Source organism: Paracoccidioides brasiliensis, assembly GCF_000150735.1.
Source record: "Paracoccidioides brasiliensis Pb18 unplaced genomic scaffold supercont2.9, whole genome shotgun sequence".
NCBI lineage: Eukaryota > Fungi > Ascomycota > Eurotiomycetes > Onygenales > Ajellomycetaceae > Paracoccidioides > Paracoccidioides brasiliensis.
This window is the reverse complement of record NW_011371366.1, coordinates 695,378-707,234: the sequence shown is the minus strand read 5'-3', so window position 1 is coordinate 707,234 and position 11,857 is coordinate 695,378. Positions and strand designations below refer to the sequence as shown.

Genomic DNA, 11,857 nt, shown 5'->3' with positions numbered 1-11,857 from the left:
TTGCGCAGGACGACTCCCTCGCTGCGTCCCTGGCCCTCGAGCCCTGGAACGAGCTCGGTAAGCCTGTCGAAGCCCTCGCGGATGGCAGCGCGGCGCTTCTGTTCCGAAGCGATGTGGTTGTTCTTCTTTTCCTGTTCTGTAAGGCGGGGTTTTTCTTTCTCTGTCGTAGACGTTGATGTTAGGAGTGGAGGAGGGGGTTGTGGAGATGCGGAAGAAGTCATAGATATGGAGGAGAGGTGGCCTTGTTTGTTGCCATTCCCGGAGGCGGGTGCCTGCACGGTAGAGGAAGAACGAGCTGAAGGGGACGGTGAGGTGTGAGAGGGAGACATCGATGCGGAGGAGGAGGACGATGACGCCTGGGAGGGCGATGCTGAGGGCATAATCTGGGTCTGATCCCGGGAGTCGAGGAGAGGAGAGTAAGTTGAAAGAAATATATATTTGTAGCTAAATATGGATGTGACGTGGCCCAGCAGATGGAGAAAATGGATCCGCGAGACAAGCCAGCCAGCCTGATAAATGCGCCGGTAGAATCTCAGAATCGGTCTCTAAGATTGATCCCCGCCGGAGGAGTAGGTGGCTGCTGGAGCATACATGTATCCCTGAGAACGGGTTGTAGGCAGAAGTCGGCAGTTAGGTAGAAGATTGATTGATTCATCAATTATCAGGGAGATCGAGCTTCATTCGTCCGGCATTTGCTGGTTCTCGGGACTTCGTCATTAGTAATGTATTAGTATGGGTTATCTTGTCCCAAACTGTGCTGCGAGATGACGGTTTATCAAACGGTGACGGGGGATTAAAAAGCGGGGCTATAACTATGGCCCAAGCTGGCTGGGATACAGTAAGCCCAGTAACTAACGCGTAAGATGAGCAGAAAACGACGCTCTGCTTTGTAAATAAGTTTCTTCGTTTTCTTCCTCTCTGGCCGGCTGCCAGTCAGAGACCGAAGCCTGGGTTATGGTTCAAAGCCATTGTTGACGTCGATTATTCCAATCAGGAGCCCGCAAAAGTGGAACGGGAATTGTTTAGTCGGTTAGTTGGACTAGCCAGTTAACTTTACTAGTTATGGGCCTATTATCTCTATTATCTCACTGACTTTTTTTTTTTTTTTTTTTTTTTTTTTTTTTTTTTTAAAAAAAAAAAAAAAAGCTATCTCTGGATATTTTAGCTGCTCGAATATATAACTAACTGGCCGATGCCATTTTTCACTGAGTTCTTTATCTTTACATTCATTCTCCGGGTATCTTAATTATTAGCGATCAGTTATACACTCCACCCCCCTCCATCAATCCGGGTGCTTCCGTAGGAATAGCTGTCTATTCAATCCCCTCCAGATAACCACATCCTCCGCACATCCACAACATCCAACATGGATCGGGACAGGACGCTTCGGGGATCCTGTTCCTGTGGTCGCAATCAGTATGTCATCAACATCCCACAGAACTCCGCAGCCCAGGCCGAGGTATACTTCGACACAAGCAGAGACCACCGTATGCCATTCATTCCATTCCCTCCCTCTCACTATACAAAGATACATCTCAGAATCCAACTCTTTCATCTGGATGTGTAACCTAACAGAAGCATTATTATAGGGAGAAACCAAGCGGCCCCGCTGACGGCATGGCTACGCGTGCCCCTTGACTGGTACCACTCATATACAACCTCCTACTTCCCAGATGAAACACACAGCGCCATCCGCCGTACCTTCATTCCGCCAAATGCACCGCATTCCCAGCGCAATTTCTGCGGCTTCTGCGGCACGTCTATGTCATATTGGAGCGAGGATCCGCCTGAAGAGGCTGAGTTTATGTCCGTGACGATTGGCAGTTTGTTCAGCACGGATCAGGCGGCGTTGGAGGATTTGGATCTGTTGCCTGTCGACGCCGATGTTGATGTTGATACTGATATTACTACTGCTGCTGCTGCTGCTCAGCCGGTTCCCTCTTCATCCTCCCCACCTACAACAACCCAACTCACACCAAGAAGCAAAGAACCCCAGATGTCGGTCAAGCACCGGTTTGGCATCGTCAATGGCATCCCGTGGTTCGAAGAGATGATAGAGGGGAGCAGGCTGGGGAGGGTTGAAAAGACAAGACGCGGGGTTGGTATTGGCACAGACATATCTATGAGGGTGGAATGGGAAGTGAGCGAGTGGCATGACGATGATTCAGGTCCTATCGTGGAAGATTTGAGTGCTGTCTCCGGCTCCGGCTTTGGAGCTGACATATATTCGGGCCCCCGACCCCCCAAGAGGAAAACTCCCGAGGTAGGTGGTCATGATGTGGGGATCTGAACCAATTGGATTCAAATGCGTGATTTTCTTCTAGATGTTTTGACAATTTTCCCCATCTCATCTCCCTCTTGCTCTCGGCAATTACATGTGGGCTAGAATCCCGTCTATCCTGGATTTTGCTCTTGCTGCCGCTGTTATCATGAGTTGTGCTCTTTTAACTGCCTGCCATTCCTTTTACTCGCTCTACACTTGACGGGTATTTCCAAATCCTCCCCGCAGTTAGAAGGTGTTTCTCCGTCTCTGAAGGCGATTTCACATTCTACATACACATCAAGTAAGGCGGCAAGGCTCACATATGTATCTATATACAGAGGCCTGTATTTATCTTCGATTCATCAGCATTGTCCTTTCTGCATCTTCTTTAACCGGCGTTCCCAAAAAAAAAATCGATTTATATTGCCATTTGAGGTTTAATATAAAATATTTCTCTCAATTCTTCAGCATCGGCTACATCTCCATGATACTAGTTGATATCTCTTTCTATGTACCTCTTTTAACACTATATAGCAAAACAGCGATCTGGATTTGACTTTATGCCAGATACCAAGTCCCACCAGCAATGTGGTTTCTCTGACCTTACGGGACCTCCTCTCTCTGCTACGACAGATCTTTGAGCAGAGCACACACTTGGTCAAGCATCCTAAAGACACTCAGCCCTAGCCTGAAATGCCTCTGAAGGTTCCCTCTTGTGCCAGTGTGTCTGCCATAACCGCATTTTGCTGAATATCATGTGCTTTTCGTGCAACGCTGTGCTCTAGTGCTTATATATTCTTCTCTTCTCTGTCTTTTTCTTTCATTCTTCAACATCCATTTCCTTTCTTTATCACTACTTTAAGACACAAACATCATCGTCTCTGTACACTCTTTTACCTCTTGTTGGGTCCCTGTTCTTCTTGAAGCTAAGACCTGGTCCGCTTCTGCTCTCATTTTTGATCGACTTTCGTCTCCTATGCATGCAAGACCCGTGTCTCGCTCTGTTGCCTTTCTTCACCCCTATTTTAATACACTCTCAACAACAACAGTACCCTCTTTGCAAAACGGTATTTGGAAATCTGATTGATGTTTATTTCTGGCCAGAAACGTACCCAGCGTGCCCTAATATTCGTCCAACGCGTGTACAACGTCTCTAGAGAACGCCATGGCTCTGTTACCTCGCAACGCAACCAGGACAACAAGGGGGAGGAGGACAACCGAGAGGAAGATAACCCCCTCTCGTTTTCTTTTCCCTCGTATCTCCCTCGAAAACATTGGACTACGAAGGCCTCCGTCCCCAGTCTGTATCGTGCGCCCTCATCTACGCGCAATTCCTCCAACCAATTTGGCTCTAATTGAAAGGACTAGGGGCATGAGGTTTGCGACCGCGGTGCCAGACTCATACATCAGACTCACCAGACAACCACCCCGCAGGCGCAGGAAAAAAGCGCGTTCGAAGAAATCCCCTCTCAAGGATCAACCATTTTCTAAACGCTGGGCTTCTGCTGCGGTAAATGCTTTTCGTCCCTTGAGTAAGCGTGAGAACGACCTTGTTCCAGCTAAAAAGGTGCGTTACCGTAACTTTTTGAAAGTTGCAAATTCTCCTTTTTTTTTTTTTTTTTTCTTTTCTTTTTTTTCCCGCCCCTTTCTCGCTGAGACAACACAAAAAAACGCGTGTACCAAAAAACATGCTGACAATTTTGGACAAACACAATAAATACAATAGCTACGTCGTACTGCGAATGACACTAAGATGGGCGGGAAACGAAATCGCACACGCCAGACATCGCCATTTCCAATGCCACCGGTATGTACTCTACTATGAATCGCAATGATTCTATGCCTCCATGCTTCCTTGCATTTTTTAATATTTAACGACTTTCATAGGTGAGAATGTCGAGTTTACGCACAGCCAAGTCGCTTCCTATCTCCGCTGCTCACAGAAAAATGTCCGCTGAGAAACCCCTTCCCAGCCCGCCAACGGCAGATGTACCACATCTCCCAAGTAGTCCCGGGGCCTCTAAAAGTAGCTATGAGAATATCACTGATGCACAGAGTCGCCCTCGTCGTGAATCCCAGTCGGGGAAAGCTGAAGTATCCGAGAAGTGGCCCGTTTTATCACCATCGAAAGTGCAACACTCATGGGAACCTAGTAATGATATCATTGAGGAGCGCAAACGGCCCCAAGTTGCGTCAATGCTAACTGATCACGAAGCTTCTCCTATCTCGGTCATTGAAGCTATTCAACATAAGAAACCAGCCACTCCTCTCAAAACTACTACACGGCAAACTCGTCTCCGAACTCCGTCTAATTGGGCTGCTCACTCTCGCCCTGAGAATACTTTTCAGGAAGGAGATCAAGATGCTTCAGTGGAGAGGGCATTTCAAACCAATTTGCCAGTTATGAGCCCAATGTCCTCTCAAAGCAACCAGATTTCAGTGTCACATCCACTGGAGGAGCTTAATCCTGAGTTGACGGTTGCAACACCACCTACCGGGATGGGCGATAGCGTCACTCCTAAACCAAATCCGTTCCGCAACCGCCATAGACCAACTTCATCCCATCAAGAGGTTTCGCCACCTGTGCGACACGACAGCCTTAGGGCATTTTCATTTGACTTTGGGTCCAATTACCAAAACGCAAAGTCTGTGCAGATTTACGGTGGTCAGAATGACGTGATTGCTGATATCCCAGGCCGTGAGGAGACTGCAAAGAGTTGTGTCACTCCCCGTAATGGGAGCGGTACCTCCAGGATTCCTCGCATATCTCCACAGGTGCCAACTCCTCCTGCCACTGGAGAAGTCGCTAGGGGCCCTTCGAGTGGAATGAAGAAGCAAAAATCACCCAATCGTCGTAGCTCAATTCCTGTTCCCAGTAGAATGTTGCATGGGAAGGATAAATCAGATGGCAATGCGCTGTTTACTGTGACCAATCCTCTGAGAACCGGCGAGAATCTTGCTTCAGTTGATACCGAAACAATATATGAAAACAAAGGTCTCGAGGACGCACGTGGTGTTGTACACCAGGACACTAGTAGGGTCGTCGATCCCAACGCCACCGGTAATATCGAGAGATACGTTCAGAATGAGAGAGGTGAACATCCGGGATCTCCAAAACCTCAGCCTGATGAGTACAGAGTGAGGAATTTGTCTGTTCCGGGTCGTCGTGGGCTCCAGCTCCGCATTTTGCCAGAGGCTGACAGCGTCATCATGGGTAATACTGCTAATGCGCAAGCAGGGCCATCTGAGCACTTGGATGGGAAACGTGCTAAGCGTCTGTCTGGTGCAAAGAGACTCTCAGGAGACAGCATCTTCGGTAGCTTTGCTCCAAGATACCTTCTGCATTCGCAGTCTAGTAATTCGTTGCATCTCTCCTCCTCCCCTTCTACTCCTGCGGAGGAAAAAGCGGCCAAAGAACGGAAACTCAAAAAGGCTAGAAGCACAGATGCTGCCTACGCAAATTTGAAGAGAAGTCGTATTAGATCGGTGACTGCGCCGCCACCGCCTCACGCTCTTTCAGAACAAGTTAGAAAATTTAGCACGAATCCTTTCTACAACAATGGAATCGGAGGAACCGTGCAATCTCCTGGGATGTTCAATGATAGATATCCATATTTGAATAACGGTGACTTGGACCCTCTTCGATTCTCAGAAGCGGATTCAGGGATGAGTCAAGGATACAAGCCTTCATCTCCACTTGCTGAAAGCACAACCCTCATCGATGATAATGATGTCATTTATTCCCAGCCCAGATCCCACAAAAAGCACACGATTCCAACCCCTCTGAACTCGCATAGCTCCGTGGACCAGTTGCTTAATAATAATAGCAACGCATCTTCCAGCGAGAACGTGGCAAGCCCAAGTCTCCGTCACCATAGTTCGTCGTTACGCTTACCTCACCATTCTACATCCCGCCAGCGCTTGGTTGACCCCGGAAGCCACCGCAAATCGAAACTGAAAAATATTGCACCTGATATTGTGCACCCGTCATCATCCGCCGAGTCGGCGCCAAAGGGTGAGCCCGAGGTTCCCCGTAGGAAGCATAGGGAGTCCCCATCAAAACATCGTTCCACTTCAACAATCCAGGAGCCTTCCAAGGCCAAATCATCATCCACGAAAGGCGGTGTCTTGTCCAACTTCCGTGGCCTCTTCATGAAACAGAAGGTCGAACCCGCGAATACAACTACAAGCGCAACGGCATGTACAACCGCATCCGGTTCAACGCTGACAGCTAAACGCAAAGATCTCGAACGAGTCAAGGCATCAAATAGCGGGATCTTTAGTACCGGAAGTCCCATGGAACGTTCCTCTAGTCGTCGTATACGGGGACGTTCTCGCCCTAGCAAAGACGATAATATGAAGCCGAACACAATAGCTCCCCTGGATGTCAGTGGGGATCATTCCCGTCAGTCATCCGACGGCCTTACAGTCGCATCTCAGATGGCTCGTTCTCCAGCTCTTTCTGGGCTTAGAAATGTTAGCCATCAGTGTGTGCAGATCTTGGATTTAGCTCGCGATGAGGCGAATCATTCTAAAAAGGAGACACTTATCAAGGTATGTAGGCTTATGGGATTTATTATGTGTTTTTGCACCTTGTGTTTTTCCAAAACTTACAATTTTTGACGTTATCACGTTCCCCCTTCTTTTTCCTGGTAACAATCCAACACTGCCGCGCCATCTTTTTGCATTGTTGCATAATTCCAGAATATGCTAACAACGTGGTCCCCTACCCACAAAATAATAGCTCGGCACAATGCTCGTTGAAGCCGTCAACTACTCCAATGATGCTGAGCGTGCCATGTTAGCCGCTGTACAGGCTGCCAAGGAGGCTGAAATCGCCTGTGCCCGGGCCAAGGAAAACGCCATGAGAATGGGTCAGGTTGTTCAGAGAATGGACAGAGCATGGTAAGGACAGCTCTAGTCTTCCCTAGATGGCTTTTCTCGTGTCTTATATGGATGATGTCTCCGGGATAGACAGAGTGAACAACGAATCCTGAGGCCAATTGCTTCGCTTTACACTGCCCTGGTGTATTTTAGGACTTTGGGACCGCTTTTGCCCTGGCTCCGTGGCCCGAATTTAAGAGAAATCCGGCATATCCAAATTTCTCACAGATTTATCTCTTTCTCGATTTATTTCTCCAATGCGTTTTGCTATCTGATCCAGGATCTTTATTAATTGCCCTCGCTACGGATTTCTATTTGTGTTTCCATTTCTGTTGATTTTATCTTCGGGAAGGGAAGATATTTCTTCTGCTCCCAGATAAAATCTCCTGTTTCCTCCTTCCCATCTTCCTGTTTTATTTTTCGTGATATTTCTTTCTAATGGACCAACTGTGAAACCATTGGTTTCATTTTAATACAAGAAGCGGATATGCCAAGCGTTTCCCAGTCCTTTTTCTTTTCTTTTCCTGTTAAAGTCTATTAAGTTTGTCTCATGGAAACCAAGGAACACCGGGACATACCTCTGGAGATGGAGTCCTTTGCCAATCGTCAACTTCCACATGTTAAATTTATAATTGCTAAACTCCCGGATTAACTGGATTAGATGTTTACTCCCTGGGTTGTTTCATTTTCCTTGCGTGCTGTCTTTGCTTTAATATGCCTGTGGTAGACATTTACTGCGATTACTGCTAAGGATTGTCTCTTCCCTGCCCGGTAAATAGCGAGATTCAACTCGAAATCGTTGTAGGTAGAATGAAAAATCGTGATTTTTCTTTTCTTTTCTTTTCTTTTTTTTTTTTAAAAAAAAATAAAGTACTGGAGAGCTGGTATAGAGGTGTGATCAAAAAAAAGTATAGGAGGAAGGGGTAAAGACATAAGACTAATGCTAATCCTCAACAGCCACCCTGGGAGAATAGACATGGATACTAGTTTACATGATCTGTTCTTGTTTCTTTAATCTCCTTGCTCTGTTCTGGCGGAACCTCTTGTACTGGTGGTGCCAATGGCACTCTAATGATTTTGAACTTGCTACAGGTATGAGCAATAAAAAGCTCATTTTTATCTCCATTCTTCACTGAGACGAAATATCTTTTCAGGAGGGATTTCGCGGTATGTTCTGTGCATACCATGGCGAGTTTGTTAGTGCCTAAAAAGACCAGCTGCCGGGACAACACGGCATATGACGTTTCGGACGGCCTTCGGTTGGATAGCAAAACCAGACAAATCTGAACACAGAAAGGGATTGATGTTTCAGGCAGAAAAATAATGTGGATCCGTTGGGCAGCGGGCAGTTTATCAGACTTTATCATGATCGGAAAATGTTCCTCCACAAACAACAGACAATGGCCTCGAAAATCTCTTCAGTTGTATTGCTCTGTTCGAATAATGAATCAGGAGAGAGGTATCGCCATTGGGTTTGGAGAGCCGTATCAGCTCTGCAAAATGAGTCCGTGATACAGAAATTTGATCCTGAAAAGTTCAAGGATTGGCTATTGGATTAGTTATCCAATCAGAGCCTGGCCAAGCCTGATCCACGTAATATTTGTGAATAGCGAAATATTTCCTGGTTTATCATATAATCTCCAAAGAGTTCGTTCTGCCATGAGCGCGTTTGCATATAAAGGAAGCTTAAGTTTTATTCTCTCATACCTCTCCGGCACCATGAAGGAAGTGTAGTATCCCATTGTTATCGTCCAGCTATTGCTGTGGTGATAGGTTGCAAGTCCCCAAAATTCATTGCCGTGTTCCCCAGTGGAACACCAACTCGTAAAAAGGGATGAAAGCTGGCATGGGACTGAAGTGGCCCAACTAGATGACTGCCAATGCGGTAATCAAGAATAGCTCTGCCTTGAGCGGATGCAACTACCCCTTCCTTAGGAGGGTGAAACGCTCGAAGCTGAGTTAAGATAGCCGCCATATCATTGACGATAGCGTCCTGTTCCTCGGGCTTCAACAGGCCGAGCATCCACAGAGTTCCTGCGTTTGTTCCTTTAATGTAATCCATCATAATATAGATGCTGATCCATGTAGATACGTCGAACTCGAGGAACTGGAATAGTATTGTGCTCTGCAACGTAGAGGAGCGCTTCAAGTTCTGGAGGGTCACACGGCCCCTTGATAACATGACTACGCCCGACCTTAACAAGGGTTGGACCTATAGATCCAAGGATTGACCGGATTCTAAATTGAATGTCAAGAACGATGGTTTCCGAATCTAAATCCGCATTAAAGACGAAAATTGGCGTCAGCTTTGGTCTGCTCAGATGATATGGCTTGGGTTGGGCAAACCTTGGAATGAAGTCATTATTATCTGCCGCCGTCACCTTCGCTCAATGGATGAGAGATAGACTTTGGAAATCGAGGGGAAAATGATTTGCGTGGAGCCGAATGATCCTTGATTGATCGTGTGGCTCACTCATCGACCTCAAGTTTGCCCCTGAATTCAACTGCAGATTGATAGCGTTTCGGCTTGGCGTACAGTAATTAACGTAGTCTTGACCGTAGTGGTTGCGGTAAAAATTGTTGTTTCAGGCCTAAATAGATCATCAGAATTTTCATCATATGTATAAATCTCCTAAGTATTCTGAGAAGGTCAGAGACAAGTAGACAAGAACGATGAACTGAAAAACATATTCTCGACCTGATAAATCGATAATTGATCTGCCTGTGATAGTTCCTCCTGAATCTGACCCATAGATTCAACAAATATTTGGATATAACTTGCTCTCTGCTGATAGGTAGTTAGAGCTTATATGCCGTACTCCTGCGTCTTCCTCATACAACCTCCGTCGGTCTATCCACAGAGCGAGAAGGGTTGAAGTAAGAGAGAGGCGTTGTTTGAAAGGCAATTTTAAGGAGAATAAACAATTGTCACATAACATGCAGATCGTGACATGTTTGGTTCCCATCACGAATTGTTTGACCCGTGTTGCTATTGGTGTGTATAAATGCGTGCGCTGGCCCAAAGCGCCACCCTTTTCGAATAGTTACAAGGAGTTTTTCCCCATATGATAGTTAATTATTAATTAGTGCCGGACAACATGGCATTTGCCACGGAGATGTCGCCTGTAAACGCTTAGGAGAATTGATCAATAATCGCCCCAAAAGGTCGAAATCAGCAGTGCTACTACTACTACAAAGTGACCGGGTCACCAGGATTTCCTCAGTTTCTAGAAGAAATTAATAGCAGTTGGGGGTTATATGTTCGGTTTCATTGGTCATGCCCTGAAGAGCACGCTCAAAGTTCAAGTGACCATCGAGCACAAAGAAAAACGTGGAGAATGTTAACTGGTTATAAGCCTCAAAATGTGCGCATATTGTGCATCCAGAGATGGGCCTATATTTCAACTTTCAGTAAATAGAGGGGATATATCGGTTCATGAGGAAATGGAAGCTTGTTGTAGGAAAGAAAATATATCCAATCGGATAGTTGCGCGTGATTTAGCCGATTTAAACAGCAGGATTAGAAACAAATCTCTATCTCTCAAATTTACCGCAAATGTAAATATGAAGCGAATGGCTCAGAAAGGATCGCCTGCTTGCTCCAAGGGATTATCGATCTTGTCTAAAAATGCCACCTGCCGGTTTTTATTGACTAGTTAAAGTAAATCCGTGAAACAAACAAGCAACTGAAATAGTTCCTCGCCACGGAACACAACATCAACCTGGTCTATAAAAACGTCATCCACAAAAGATAGCAGTGCTTCATACAAAGAAGGGAGGGTTCTTCTAGCTATTGAACACTTAATAAACATCAGATTTCAGATGTATGAGCAGTAGAAAAGTTATACAATGTCTCTCACATAACTTGTTTTATGATATAAATGATAATACAGCACCTATTTACCAAAGAACTGACAACTCAGTTTCACAAAGAATGAATCTTTTATTCTGTGAATTCTCCTCATCAATGAGTGTGAACAGTCATCTCAAATTATAACTATACAAAGTATGATCAATTTACATCTCATTGAATAAGAAATTAAATCTAGTAAATACAAAAATTTATCAATTATCATAAGACGCTATTATTAAAATTTTTATATAAGAATGGTTATCAGTAAGCTTTGTATAAAATTTTTAAAATTGTAATATAATTTAATCTTGATGAAATTATATAAAGTATAAAATGCTGTTAATTAAGATATATCTCTTTAATAAAACTAGTTTGCTTCGAGCGCTCCCTGTCGATGGGTCCTTATATGCCCTGCAAGGCGCCCATATGTAACCATCGATAATCCCCATTGCTGATAGGACATAGTGCCATTTTAAAGACACTATATTCCTATCTGAGAGTAGGATACATCATATCCTATTGGGCCCAGCAAGGAGATAGTTAAATAACTCAAGTTTTCAGCATGACGACTGTTGTCCTAGTTCCGCCCTTCCAGCAGCCTAGAGCCAAAAACGTATTTCCTTCATTGTCCCAATTCCAGAGCCAACAGTCCAAATCAGCACATTGTCCCGTACAGCCACGGAATGCATTACTATCAGCTGGTTAGAGACGAAGAGTCCCTTTGTGTTCCAGGAAAAAACATCGGAATGTACTCAACATGGTTGAGCTTGAAAACGAACCTACACTTGATCAATTTACTGAAAAATTTGCTGCATTCATTGAAATGTCTCTTATATTTGATGTAGGGGAGGAACATC

The 11,857-nt window shown here is 45.3% G+C and overlaps 4 protein-coding genes across 4 annotated transcripts; 2 read left to right on the top strand and 2 right to left on the bottom strand.

Annotated features, from left to right (window-relative positions):
- Window positions 1–11: 11 nt before the first annotated feature.
- Window positions 12–380, bottom strand: PADG_12180 (uncharacterized protein; the record flags this gene model as incomplete). Its single annotated transcript, XM_010764012.1, has 1 exon — window positions 12–380. A coding segment is annotated over one exon (369 nt), but the record flags the coding sequence as incomplete, so codon positions are not given.
- A 986-nt stretch (window positions 381–1,366) lies between these two features.
- Window positions 1,367–2,290, top strand: PADG_06762 (uncharacterized protein; the record flags this gene model as incomplete). Its single annotated transcript, XM_010763920.1, has 2 exons — window positions 1,367–1,487; window positions 1,590–2,290. 2 exons carry the CDS (start codon window positions 1,367–1,369, stop codon window positions 2,288–2,290), a joined length of 822 nt encoding a protein of 273 aa, XP_010762222.1.
- A 1,138-nt stretch (window positions 2,291–3,428) lies between these two features.
- PADG_06761 (uncharacterized protein) lies at window positions 3,429–7,172 on the top strand (the record flags this gene model as incomplete). Its single annotated transcript, XM_010763782.1, has 5 exons — window positions 3,429–3,830; window positions 3,990–4,070; window positions 4,151–5,738; window positions 5,784–6,817; window positions 7,008–7,172. 5 exons carry the CDS (start codon window positions 3,429–3,431, stop codon window positions 7,170–7,172), a joined length of 3,270 nt encoding a protein of 1,089 aa, XP_010762084.1.
- Window positions 7,173–8,891: 1,719 nt separating this feature from the next.
- On the bottom strand, window positions 8,892–9,329 carry PADG_06760 (uncharacterized protein; the record flags this gene model as incomplete). The annotated part of the gene is made up of 1 exon (XM_010763781.1): window positions 8,892–9,329. The coding sequence occupies one exon, from the start codon at window positions 9,327–9,329 to the stop codon at window positions 8,892–8,894; it is 438 nt and encodes a 145-aa protein (XP_010762083.1).
- Window positions 9,330–11,857: the final 2,528 nt, after the last annotated feature.